The sequence below is a fragment of the Miniopterus schreibersii genome, assembly GCF_964146895.1.
Source record: "Miniopterus schreibersii genome assembly, chromosome: 13".
NCBI classification, from domain to species: Eukaryota; Metazoa; Chordata; class Mammalia; order Chiroptera; family Miniopteridae; genus Miniopterus; species Miniopterus schreibersii.
The window spans coordinates 55,605,669-55,620,248 of record NC_138113.1 but is presented as its reverse complement, the minus strand read 5'-3'; the positions used below and the strand labels follow the sequence as shown (position 1 = coordinate 55,620,248).

General features: G+C 42.2%; 1 protein-coding gene across 5 annotated transcripts in view; it reads right to left on the bottom strand.

Annotated features, from left to right (window-relative positions):
- The window catches only part of UXS1 (UDP-glucuronate decarboxylase 1), a 91,747-nt gene that overhangs the window by 38,631 nt on the left and 38,536 nt on the right, over positions 1-14,580 (bottom strand). For all 5 annotated transcript variants that reach the window (XM_081157200.1, XM_081157201.1, XM_081157202.1 and 2 more), the window contains 2 exons: positions 13,940-14,000; positions 5,166-5,346 (listed from right to left, as the gene is read on the bottom strand). In XM_081157200.1, the coding sequence (XP_081013326.1) occupies positions 5,166-5,346; positions 13,940-14,000 (242 nt within the window). The remainder of the gene's footprint in view (positions 1-5,165; positions 5,347-13,939; positions 14,001-14,580) is intronic.

The window sequence follows — 14,580 nt, the reverse complement described above, 5'->3', positions numbered from 1 at the left end:
ATATGATATTGTATGTCAAGTGTAGTTCAAAAATTATTTTTAAAAAACACAGTATATATTTTTTTCTTAATCCCTACCTAGGAATATGTTTTTTTACCGATTTTTCAAGAGGGAGTAAGGGAGAGAGAGAGAGAGAAACCTCGATGTGAAAAAGAAAAATCAATTGGTTGCCACCTATACACTCCCAGACTATGGATTGAACCTGCAACCTAGGTATGTGCCCTGACTGGGAATCGAACTCACAACCTTTTGGTGTATGGGATGATGCTCCAACCAACTGAGTCATCCGGCCAGGGCATATACTGTATTCTTATAATATAGTAAGCTTAAAAGAAGAAAATGTTAAGAAAATTGTAAGAAAAATACATTTACACTACTTATTGAAAAAAATCCATGTATAAACAGACAGCTGTAGTTCAAACTTGTGTTGTTCAAGGGTCAACCGTAAATGGATCTTGGTTTTTTTTGACACTATTAAAGTCTTTTTTTAAAAAAATTGGTGTATTTAGACCATTCATATTTAAAGTGATTATAAATATACCCGGATTACTATCTACCAAATTTCTAACTATTTTCTATTTATGTCCCCTGTTCTTTATTTCTTTGTCTTCCACTGTTTTTATGCCTTCTCTCATTTTAATTGAGCAGTGTATATAATCCCATTCTCTCTCCTCTTTTAGCATATTAATTATTCTTAAAACTTTTTTTAGTTGCTGCCCTAGAATTTATAATGCAACTACCTTACATCCACTTTCAAATAACACTATACTGCTTCACAGGGAGTGGGTACCTCATATAACTGTATTCCCAATTCTTCCTTTTGTCCCTTATAATACTGCTGTCATCCATTTCATTTATCCTAAAGCAGTAATCACCCAATATATTGGTTGCTATTACTACTCTGAAGATACTGTTATCTGTTAGATCAATTAAAGATAAGAAAAATAAATGTTTTTATTTTATGACAAGAGACACATTCTGCGATGTCCTAAATTAAATTCCAGGAGGATGAGCGGAAGAGACAAGGCCAGTTAATCATTTAATAGCTGGGGATGATTGTTTACATACTGTATGTCGAAACTGTGAATCAACCCCAGGTGGCTATTTCAGAAATTATCCATAGAACAGCCAACCACCAGATGCCCCCACATCTCACTTACATATGAACATGTTGGACTGCTGCCTACAATCAATCCAGAAGAAGCAGGAAATGCTTCTTCCTTACAGGCAATTCACCTATCCCAGGATTTCACCTTCTCCTGCCTGCTTTATGTATAGTCAATATAAGCTCTTTCAAAACAACTTACCATTTTTCTTCTCCAAACTCACTGTATATAAAAGAGCCCTGTCAGCCCCAGGATGGCAGACTGTCTTCTCATCTCGCCTCCTGCTGGTGGTTTAGGCTGCATGCCCCTGGATGTGGTCCTTTTCTGGCTAGCATATGGCTCAAAAAAACCTTTCTTTCAGGGCAACTTTTAGCTCCCAAGGTTTTTGTTTAACATTTACTATCACTTATTCCGTCTTAAAATTCTTCCTTTCATTACACAGATCCAAGTTCCTGACCTACATCATTTTCCTACCCTGTAAAGATCTTCATTTAACACTTATGACACAGGGACAAATTCCATCAACTTCTGCCTGAGGAAGTCTTTATTTCTCCATCCATCTGAAGAATAATTTCACTGGACAACCTAGAATTCTAGGTTGATGGGGTTTTCTTTCAACTCTTTAAACATTTCACTCTTTATTCTTCAGGTTTGCATGGTTTCTGAAGAGAGGTCTGGTATCATCTTTATGCTGGTTCTTCTATAGGTAAAGTGTGTTTTTCCCTCAGCTTCTCTCAAGATGTTGTCTCCCTTTAATCTTCTACAGTTTGAATGGGATATGGCTAGGTGCAGATTGGGGGTATTTATCCTGCTTGGTCTTCTCTGAGAGTCCTTGATCTGTGGCTCGGTGCTTATCTTTAATTTCAGAAAATTCTCAGCCACTTATCACTTCATGTATCTATTTTGTTCCTTTCTTTTTTTCTCTGGAATTCTCACAATGCATATGCCACACCTTCTGCAGCTGTCCCCATTTGCTAATATTCTGTTCTGGTCTGTATTTTTATTTACTCTCCTTCAGTTAAGAAGTTTTTACTGACCCTTCCCCAGCTTTGTCCAATGTACTAATGAGCCCCTCAAAGGCATTCTTCATTCTGCTACAGTGCTTTTATTTCAGGCATTTTCCTTTTAATTCTTTCTTAGTTTCCACCTTTCTGCTTTCATTACACATTTGTTCTTGAGTACAGCCCACTTTTTTCCCATTACAGTCCTTGGCATGTTAATCAGTTATTCTAAACTTCTGGTCTGGTAATTCCAAAATTTCTGTCATATCTGTTCTGGTTCGGATATTTGTTTTGTCTCTTTAGAATGTGTTCCTTGCCTTTTAGCATGCCTTGTAATTTTTCACTGAGAGGCAGAAATGATGTATCGAGTGAAAGAAACAGATAAGCAGGTCTTTAATGTGATATCTTATGTTCATCTGGCCAGGAGTCAGACTGTGTTCACTGCCTGCTTCAGCTCCAGGTGTCAGAGGCTAAAATTTCTTCTAGTTCTTGTTTTTGTCATTCCTGTTGTCTTTGGGTTTCCCTAGAGACTCCTTCTTAAACAGGGCCTGAGTATCACTGACATGGTGGTAAAACACTGTGGGAAGGAGAAGCAGCACTCTGCAGTCCTATGATAAGGTCTCCGTCTTTTAGTGTGACTGAGCTGAGTAGTTCCCTTCCCTCACATCAGTTAGGTTCTGAAAAAACAGTTTCCCTTAAGGGCAGGCCTTTGTTAGGGAGAAGAGGTGCCCTGGGTGTACTTCAAATGTTTACTTTCCCCTCTCCCCGCTGAAAACAAGAGATTTTTCTCTGATCTTCAGTATAGCCTAGAGGGGCTCCTGGAGGCGAAACTCACAAAAGTGTGCCACCCACCCCTCAAAACTGGGGTTCTGGAGATTTTAACTGTCAAGCTTGTCTACATTCAGTAGAATTAGTCAATTCTCTATAAAGTGCTATCAGACCCTGTGCCTGACCTGTGACTCCGGTTTTCAGGTGGCAACTTGCTCTGTAACCTCAGTTCTCTAATGAAGCGGACAAAAGTTGTTGAATTTCAGTCTGTTCAGCCTTTTTCCTGTTGTGAGGATTGGAGTGATGCTTTCCAAGTTCCTTGCAGGCCAGGCCCATGACCTTATGTCCTTCCTCCCTCTTATACTGTATCTACTGTGTAGACTTCTTACTGAATGGGTACTTCCGTCTCCCTTCAGTAGTGTCTGATCTGTTCTGAAAAGCCCTCCGCAGTCACTGACCAGTGTCCTGTGCTTCCCCATCCTTGCCTCCAAGAGTACAGGGCTCTTTGCTTCTCTACAGAGCACTCAGCACCGATCTCACCCTCCATGCCCCCAAGGTGGACAAGGAGCTGACTCAATACTGCAGCCCCACTGTCATCTTCTTAATGGCCTGGCCTCTCCCACATAAAACCAAAACACAACCTGCTACCCTGACCCTCACTTCTCAGAAAACTCCTCGTGTCCTGAAGAGAGGGCTTGGATGGATAATTAACTTTACTCTTCCCAGAGCTAAGAGTTTTACAGGGTGGATTCAACATCTGAAACTGGCATGCCTGGGTTGGTGAAACCAGTTTTAAAATCCATTTCAAAGCAATATGTAATCAGGTTAAGTTATTTCAATGAGTACTGACAATTCCTTCTAAAGGAATCATATTTTTTTCTCTACAATCTAACCCACACAGTACAGAGGCCTCCATCCTAACACCTATGACAACAGCATCTCTTTTTTTTTTCATTCTCATGATTCTGCAGTTCATCACCACCTCGCATCCCTGAGTTCTACAGCCCCCTTCTCAACCCGGAGCTAAGTGCCCTGCAGCCACATCCTGCTTTTCGAATTCGACCACATCTAAGTCAGACAATAGCTGATGGCCCACTGGAACGGTGAGGTTAGAATCACAGCGCTCCCGTCTTTGCTTCTGACACATGACGGCTAGAGTCTGAAAACAATGGGGAGGATCTGTGCGGTGGGGGAGTTCTGCTAGAATGCTGCCACAATGGGTGACACCACTGCTACCTCCGTAAGATCCAAACAACTTGCTGGCCCCCGCAGAGCAAACACACCAAAGTAAGTTCCACAAGACATTTTTCAAAGCCGAAGCACATTCCTGCTATGGTGTAAATATTAGATCAAGTAAAGTTTCTTTTAGTAGGAAAAAAGAAACTAAAAATAGAGTTACGTATTCAACTGTGGGCTACCATCTCTTATGCACTGTTACCAGGCAGAGGAGGGAAATGACTGATCACATCAACAGTACATATTAACCTGCTCATTGCTGCTAAAAGAATGGACTTCAGACTACACCACATGGAGTCTACTGAGGGGAGCACAGGCTAAAAACTCAGTAAAAGGAACTAAACAGAAGTGTGCGTCAAATAGGACGGGCACTATACACACAAGGCAACACGTGTGAGTCAAGGGGGCCCTTTGTGTGACGGTGCAGCACTGAGGAAAAGGGAGCGGGCACGAGAAACCAAACTCACTGGTTCAGTCATCCTGCACCTCATGGAGGGAGGGAAGGGATTATTACCTTTGCAAAGCACCACCATACCCACCTGGGGGTGTCAGATGATGCATTCCTCACATAAGGAGTTTGGAGTCCATGGCACTGTGGGGAAGAGTCTTCACTCTTACAGGGGACGAGAACAGGATGGGGGATTACCAAGAGCATGGGAGAACCCAACGCTAAGGCTGAGCGGATGAGAAACAGGCTCTCCGGCTTCCTCTGCCGCTCCTAGGAGCTCCTGGGACTACCTTACTGGGTGGCCCACCCAGGTAATCCGAGGAAATCGCCCTATTTTAAAGCCAGTTGTCCTACCACAGCAGCACCCACTGCAATAGACCATGAAGTTCAAAACCGGGGGCCATGGGCCAGTGAAGTCAGACACTCACACTGGCATGACCACTCTATCACAGGAGCTAGACTAGTGCCCTGTACACAGGAAGACCGATCCAGAGCAAAACGTAGCCCAAACTGGACTTGGCTGAGTCGGAAGGCGGGCCCTGGGGGCTGGCACTCCGGTGAACTCACACCCGCAGGCTCCAGCGACAGCAGTGCGGGGTCACTCACCTTCGATGTAGAGGGGCTCCACCACATCATGGTTGATCAGCTCAAAGTTCTCGTGGCCGATCCAGTGCTCCACGTTTCTCTTCCTGCCCGTGAAGAAGTTGTCCACCACAGTCACCTCGTGGCCGTCCATCATGAGTTTGTCGGTGAGATGGGAGCCCACGAACCCCGCTCCTCCAGTTATCTGCATCAGGGCAGTGTGTGGAACACGCCCGGAGAAAGCACAAGAGAACACGCTGACAGTCAACCTCCAGAAGACATGTTTCTGGGGCAGCCACAACCGAGAACGTACTTAGCCCACGGGGAGGGAGGAAGGTGGCAGGGGCTTCAGAGCGGCATCCTTACTGCTTACTCCAGAGCGAGAGGCTACACCATCAGCCAGCTTCTAAACAGCCCAAAACTGAAACTGCCGCCCAGTAAGGAAGACCGAAAATTAGTAGTTACACATTTCAAAATGTCTCCTTCTTGGACAGAAAATTTTACACTCATAAAAGGTTCCTGCTGAAGCATTATTCACAACAGCCCAGATACAGAGCTGAGCGTCGGGATGGCTGGACGCACTAAGAAGATGTGGGCTGTATATACACAGTGGAATACACTCAGCCCGAGAGAAGTCCCGACAGGTGACACGCGGACACACCTGAGTGAGCCTGGCAGAGAAAGACAAACGCTGCTCTCACTTCTGTATGGAATCTAGAGGTAAAAGCAGAGTACAGGGGTGGCTACCAGGGGCTGGGGAGCTGGGATGGGAGATGTTGTTTAGGGTACAAACTTGCAACCACTAGGTACATAAGTCCTGTGATTACAGACAACAGAACTGTAATATAAATACTAACCTGGCTAAGAGACCTGATCTTAATTGTTCCCAAGGCTAGACGAAATGGTAATTATGAGACAAGGTAGAGGTGTAAGCTAATGCTACAATGGGAACCATAATACAATATAAATATATCAAGTCAACAGATTGTACATCTTAATTTACACAATGTTGTATGTCAAATATATCTCGATTTTAAAATACACAAAAAAAGTTCTTGTTTTATAATGTGTGAGATGCTGACCATCACTTATATGGTTCTAATACGATTCCTGTCAGGTTTTTTAATTACTTCTCTTTTTTTAAGAGATTAACAAAATTCAGAGATCTGGTGAACTAGCAAAAAAAAAAAAGTGGTATTTAAAATGGACTCAAGAACCTCATGAAAAACTACCATCTTTCAAATTATTCATAAGAACAAATGAATAAGTAATAGATGCTGTTTGCCGACCAAAGCCCTAAACGCTGTCCGGGTAGCATCGGAGCAGGAAGGCGAACGGTGAAATGGCGCAGCTGTGAGGCCTGTGATGGCCGTAGAGCAGCCACCCCGTGCTCTAAAACTTAAACCACAACAATGTGAAAGTTACATTCAAAAAATTGATTTAACTAATAAAAAGACTCTATTCAAATGAAGTGGTATAACTGGGGGAGGCTAGATAAATCGAGGTGGGAGTGTAAAGAATAAACTCAGAAAACAGACATGTGACGTGACTCTCCTATGTCCTACTTTGTCCTGTTCTCCACTCTGCCTTCTCTCCAGCAAAACTTGCATTCACCTCAAGCTCCTCTTCCAAAAATTCCCAGTAGGAAAAAAGTATTCTTTTTACCTAAAACAAAAAGTACATAAACACCTATGTCTACACTTTTAAAACACTTAATTTGCCATGAAGTCCTGTTGAAATAAAACCTGACGCCTAATCCCAGGTGTGCCAGACGTTCCCCACCCCTGACCGAGATGGAGTAGAAAAACAAAACACAAGCTTGTGTCCTAACCATTCGTGTACCAAGGTCTCAGATAAAAAATTTACAGAATGGTGTGTGAGGTGCTCCGCAGATGTGTTCCCCAGCAAACAACCATAACTGGTGAAAATTAATTTAAAAAACCACCACCATTTGTTTTTTTATTACAGTTGTGTATTTTTATTTATTTTATAGCTGTTTTATTTTTTTAATTTATCTTTATTGTTGAAAGTATTACAAATGTCTCTCTTTTTCCCCCATTGATCCCCTCCCACCTGCCCCTCCCCCCAGGCCTTTACCACTCTATTGTCTGTGTCTGTGGGTTATGCATATATGCACAAAAATTCTTAGGTTAATCTCTCCCCACCCACCCCTGCCTTCCCATTGAGATTCGTCAATCTGTCCCATGCTTCTGTGTCTCTGAATCTATTTTGTTCCTCAGTCTATCTTGTTCATTAGATTCCACATATGAGTAAGATCTTGTGGCACCTGTCTTTCTCTGAATGGCTTATTTCACTTAGCATAACACTCTCCAGGTCCCACCATGCTGAAACAGAAGGTAAGGGATCCTTCGTTTTTACAGCTGCATAGTACTCCATGGCGTAAATATCCAAGGAGATGCTTGATTTGATTTCAATCTTCTTGAATGTGTTGAGACTTGTTTTGTGTCCTAAGATGTGGACTGTCTTTGAGAATGTCCCATGTGCATATTCTGCAGCTTTAGAGTGGCAAGTCAATTAAATCCATCTGATCTAGTGTGTCATTTAGAGTCACTGTTTCCTTGTTGATAAAAAAAACAAAAACAACCACCATCATTTAGCCCTGGCTGGGCGGCTCAACTGGTTGGGCATTGTCCAAGCACCAAAAGGCTGCACGTTCGAGTCCCAGTCAGAGCACATACCCTAGGCTGTGGGTTCAATCTCCGGTTACGGCACGTAGGGGAGGCAACCCACCAATCAATGTTTCTCTCTCAGATGAATTTTTCTCTCTCCTTCCCGCCCTCTCTCTAAAAAAATCAATAAACATCCTCGGAGGAGGATTAAAAAAAAACCACCTAACCATTTAAAGTCTAGAAATTGCCCACATTGATGCAAGAAACTCCATTAAAACTCAGTAAGGGTCTCTGACAATTACACCATTGCTCACCCCCCACCCCTCTACCCTCCTCCCTCACAGTTCACAGGGGAGAGTGGTAGGCATGGCCAAGACATGGGGCTCCAGTCAAGAGAGGAAATCTCATCAGGGGGGCGGCCACCAGCACCTCTCACCACCTCCAGCTGTGAGCTGCGGAGGCCAAATTCCTGGCTAGTGAGCCAGGTGGTTAATAGCTCCCTTCCTCCTCCCAGGTCCAACCGCACACCCCAGGCACAGCAGGCTGTGCCTAATGAGACTGGCCATTCTTTATATATGTGTGCGTGCGTGCGTGTGTGTGTGTGTGTATACGTACACACACACACCTACATATATTTCAGAGACTGTAAGGGAGAGAGAAACATCAATGATGAGAGAGCCATTGGTCAGCTGCCTCCTGTACGACCCCTGAACTGTGACCTCCTGGTTCATAGGTCAATGCTCAACCACTGACCCACACTGGCCAGGCTGAGACTGTCCCAGTTTGCTCATAGGTGGAGGTCCCAGGCTGAGAGAGGCCAGGCGAGAAGACCCGGGGCTGCTGCCCCTGCCCAGCTCTTGCCTGTAGAGCAGCAGGGCCACTCCCTCCCCAGCTCCAGAGCAGCAGCTGAGACTTCCCCGAGGGCAGGGGCAGTCAATACACACAGAGCACTCCAAAGCTCTGCCCCCCAAATCAACCTTATGTGAAAGAGTGTAGGGAAGTTCAAAGGAGCTGGGGAGCTCTGTGAGGACAAGCTAAACCATAAGCCAGCAAGCTCAGCGGGAGACCCAGGGAAAGAGACACCTAAGAGCACTCCTGGGGTCAGAACAAACCTCAAAGACTGGCCTCAAAGTCTACCTCTGCAAAGGGCCAGAATTTAATGGACCAGACTGAGGAGCAAATTATAACCTAAATCATCATTCAAAGAATAGTTCATTCAATTGGCAGTTACTGGGGCCTAACAATTGGTGTGATATCACACAAGGAAGACAGCTTAACAGAGACATCAGGGAAAGAGATGGTCAGCCAGGGCCCTCCTAGAACCAGGGTCATCCCCCTTTAAGAGAGTCCATGCCCAAATCTGTGGCCTTTAAGGAGCAACCACCAGAGCTTCACTTTCCAGGGGACACAGACATCCCTAAGAGAGATCAGCCAAGTCACTAAACAAATACAGGACCAAACAAAAATAAAACTAGTCTCCTGGGGAGAGAACAGTATTCAGACTTGCTACAATATACTACCTAAAATTTCCAGTTTGCTACAAAAGTATGAGATCTGCAAATAAACAGGAATACGTGGTTTGTACACAGAAAAACATCCATGCGACAAAAACAGCCTGTGTAAGGACACGGATATTGAATTTACAAAGTTCTTCCAAACAACCATCACAAATATGCTTAAAGAATTGGAGGAAACCATGTTTAAAGAAGTAAACTGAAACTAAAAAGGAGAGAAATTATAAAATAGAAGCACATGGAAATTCTGGAGTTGACAAGTACAAGGACCAAAAATATTCACCAGACGGAGTCAACATTCAATTGCAGAAAAAAAGATTCAGCAAACTGTAGATCAAGAGGGCTTATGCAACCCAAAGAACAGCAGAGAGAATGCAGGAAACTGAAAGAGGCTCAGACAAATGCAGGACACCAATAAGCACACCAACATGCATCTAATGGAGGGAGCAGAAAAGGAGAGAGAGGAACACAAAAAATAGTCCAAGAAATAATGGCTGAAAACCCCAAAACTGGTGAAACACATTAATCTACACATTCAGGAAGCTCCACATACTCCAAATTGGATAAATATAAAAACAAAGAAATGCACACATCATACTAAAAAATGCTAAACGTCAGACACAACGATAGTTTTTGTTTTGTTTTGTTTTTTGTTTTGTTTTGTTTATCTTTCCATTGCTTTTCAGAGAGAGTGGAAGGGGGAGAGAGAGAGGAAAACAAACAGCGATGTGAGAGACACATCGATTGACTGCCTCCCACATGGCACCCGGACTGGGGCCGGGGATCAAGCCTGCAACCAAGGTATGTGCCCCTGGCTGGCATCGAACCCGGGGCCCTTCAGTCCACGGGCCAATGCTCTAACCACTGAGAAAACCATACAGGGCACAATGATAAATTTTGAAAAGCTGTTTTACTGCATTTACTACTGCCCTGCAAAACTCCTGTCCTTCCTGGAACCTCAGAAGGTGCTCTTATTTGAAAATGGGGCCACTGCAGAGGTAACTAGCTAGGATGAGGCACACAGGAGGAGGGTGAGCCCTGATGCCACCAGGAGACACACAGGGAGATCATCACATGAGAGAGCAGATGCGTGACCCGTCTATACTCCAAGGAACTCAAGAACATTGGCAGCACCAGAAGCTAAGAGAACATTTTCCCTAGAGCAGATTTCCCGCCTTTCTCATCTCATGGCACATAAACTAATTACTAAAATTCTGCAGCACACCAAAAAAAAAATATTTTTTGTCAATCTGACAAAAAAATAGGTATCATTTTGATTCATTCACACCGGATAGCTGTTGTCATTTTTTATTGGACAATCTAAGGGAAAAGAGGTCAGTGCCCTCATAGTCAGGTATTGCATGGTTTAAAAATTATCACTGCACATGGTTGAAAACTGCTGCCCTAGAGCTTTTAGAGGGAGCATGGCCCTGCCTACTTACACCTCAATTTCAGACTCTAGCTTTCAGAACTGGGAGAGATTAAACTTCTATTGTTTTAAGCTAGTAAAGTGCTGCTAAGTGTTCCAGCAGCCCTAGGAAACTAATACAGGAAAAAAAGAAAAATGACTCCTCAACACAGGGAAGCCCAAATGATTGACAGCTGACTTCTTGTGACAAATAAGGCGAGAGCAGTGGGATAACATATTCAAAGTACAGAAAAAAACTATCAGCCAAGAAGCTTATATACAACCAAAATAACTTTCAAAAGCAAACAAAAGTCAGTCAACAAAAAAACAGACCTGCCACATAAAAAATACTAAAGGACAGTCTTCCAGCTGAAAGCAAATGATCCCAGGCAGTAACTTAACCCACAGAAAAAAGTGCAGAGGGAGGGGAATCAATAAAATAATTCTAATAGACAACATAACTGCATTTTCTCCTGTATACTCTTACTTGATTTAAAGACCAAGCTCTAAGTACAACAATGTAAACATACTTAAAACCTACAGAACTGTCCACTTAAAAATGGTTGAAATAATACATTTTGTGTTATTAATATTTTACAGTAACAAAGCACCCAATTGTATAAAATGTATATAACTATATTATTGACCCTATATAACAAAAAATATAATACGTTTGACGACAATAGTACAAAGAAGGTAAGTGGGAAACAAAACTGTGTTGCAGTAAGGAAATGACAGCAAAGCTAACACAAACCCTCAGCAACAATAAAGAAACCAGACATGGGCTCACTTAGAAGTATTATAACCAACCAATGAGGTCGGCAAGGTCACAGGACATAGGAAACCACAAAGTCAATTGTGCTTCCACACTTGCAGCACACAATATAGAATGAAGCTAAACAATTCCATTTACAGTAGCAGTGAAAAGAATAAATACTTTAGAATAAATCTAACAAAACACATGCAAAACATTCTGAAAACTACAAAACAAGGTTAAAAGAAACTCTTGAAGACCTAAATAAATGGAAAGAGAGCCCATGTTAGGATTGGAAGGCTTAATATTGCTAAGATGGCAATACTGCCCAAATTGACCTATAGAGCCAATGCAATCAAAATCCCAACACTCTTGTTTGGAGAAACTGGCAAGCTGATCCTAAAATTCACAATAAATTATAAGGAATTCCAAATAGTCAAAACTATCTTAAAGAAGAAAAACAAAGTTGAAGGACTCACACTTTCCAATTTCAAAACTTACTACAAAGCTACAGTAATCAAGACTGCGAGGTACAGGCATAAAGTAAACACAGAGATCAATGGCGTAGAACTGGGAATCTAGAAATATCTATATCTACAGTCAGTTGATTTTCAACAACAAGGATCCCAAGACAATTCAATGGGGCATGATTAGCCTTGTCAGCCAATAGGGTTAGACAACTGGGTAACCACATGAAAAAGCATGAAAACCCTTATCTAACACCACATAAAAAAATTAACTCCCAATGGGCCATACACCTAAATGTAAGAACTAAATGGGAGAAAATACTTGCCAATTATATATATATGTGTGTGTGTGTGTGTGTATATATACACACTCTGTGTGTATATATACACACACACACACAGAGTTATGTATGTATGTGTGTGTGTGTATATATACATATATATGTATATGTGTGTGTGTGTGTGTGTGTGTGTGTGTATATATATATGAACAGGAACTTGTATCTAGAATGAAGAACTCTTGCAACTCAATAATGAAAAGAAAAACCCAATTAAGTATCTGAACAGACATTTCTCCACAGAAGACACAGAAATGGCCAATAAGCAAATAAAAAGATGCTCAAGATCATCAGCCATCAGGGTAATGCAAATGAAAACCGTCAGATACTGCATCATACCTACTAGGAGGGCCACAAACAACAGACAAAAACAAGTGTCGGCCAGGATCAGAGGAACCTGCTGATGGAATGTAAAAAGCTGCAGTCGCTCTGGCAAACAGCCTGGCAATTCCTCAAAAGATTAAGCGTGGAGCTACTGTATGACTCGTGACAAATGGATAAATAAAATGTGGTATATCCATACAATGCAACAGTATCTGGTAATAAAAACATGAGGTACTGACACATGCTACAACATGAATGAATCTTAAAAACATGCCAAGTGAAAGAAGCCCGTCCCAAAGGGACAAATATTGCATTATTCCACCTACATGACAAATATCCAGAACTGGCAAATCTATGCAGACAGAAAGCTGACTACTGGCTGCCTAGGGCTTGGGGTGGGGGTTAAATGGAGGGTGACGGCTAACAGGTACAAGGTTTCTTTTTAGTTATGAAATGTTCTAATATTGATATGAATGCATGACTGTGAATATACTAATAACTATTGAATTGTACACTTTAAAGGGTGAATTATATGGTATGTAAATTATATCTCAATAAAGCTGTTCTTTTTTTTAAAAAACAATGGTGCCAATCTGTGGACACACTTAGCTACACAGTGGTTTAATGGAATTCTTTCATTGGTGAATATCTATTGATGTTTAACAATAAGACTACTAGCCAAGGAGACCCCCATGGAGTTATTCAAGTGGTTTGTGAACTGGAAAAGGTTTTAAAAAACCACTGCTCTGGGAAAGTTTCACATTTCCTCAAAAGGTGATACACCCAGCAATTCCACTCTTAGGTATATTCCGAAAAGAATGAAAACCTATGTCCACAAAAACCTGTACATGTCATGTTCATAGAGGCATTATTCAAAGCAGAAACCCCAAATGCCATCCATTGATAAATGGATAAACAAAATGTGGCTCATCCATACAGTGGAATGTTGTTCAGCCATAAGGAGGAATGAAGTACTGATTCATGCTACAGCATGAATGCACCTTGGAAAAATTATTCTAAGTTTAAGAAATCAGATACTAATGACCACATATTGTATGGTTTAGTTCATATGAAATGTCCCGAACAGGAAAATCCATAGAGACAGGAAGCGGTCTGAGTGGTTGCCAGGAGCGGGGGGGTAGAGGGAGATAGAAAATGACTGCTAAATGGGCAGGGGGGATTTCCTTTGGGGTGATGAAATATGCTAGAATTAGAATGTGGTGCTGTTTACAGCTTTGTGAATATACTATAAACCACTCAAATTGTACATTCTGTAAGGTTGAATTTTATGGTGTGTAAATTAAACTGATTTAGAAAGCAAGCTTCTTAATGCTACAAATATGAATCACATATGCAAACTTACCAAAATTCTTTTACGATCCTTTTCGGATAAAAACTTCACTGGTGGGTATTTCTGGGTGAAGCTGTATGATACAAGAGATTAAAGAATAAAATGTCAAATATCTGACATGAGTATTTTCTCTGCCTGTCATCAAAACAAGGGCCAAACTGAGCACTGGTACTGTTCACACCTTCTCTCTACTCCAAGTAGTGTGGCAGGAACCAAGCAATCAGTGGCTAATTTGAATTCAAGAAAAAGCTCACCTACTCCTCGTTTGGAATCAAGCTAAGGCTATGCCTTGGGATTCCACCCCAAAAAGGGGAACTGAAGAATGCGTAGGACACCAGCAGCCAAAGCTGAACACAAAAGGAGGGGGGTGACAGCGCTAGAAAGCAGCTGCAGACCCAACGTGGAACACACCTCGGGGGAGGTAAGAAAGGACCTCAACAAAGCCCATTCTTCTTCCCAACGCTTGCCCCTGGGCATAACCATTACGCACCAGCACTTTCTGTCTCTCAGAGTTTCTCTGGAACCTCATCTTATCTTTCAATGTCTTTGGCCCCAGGTAAAGGGGTTACGGGTACTAACTGACACTGATATTTCAGGAGAAGGACAGCATAAAACGTACATAAGATGTAAAATGAGAGTTGCTAAGTGCAGAT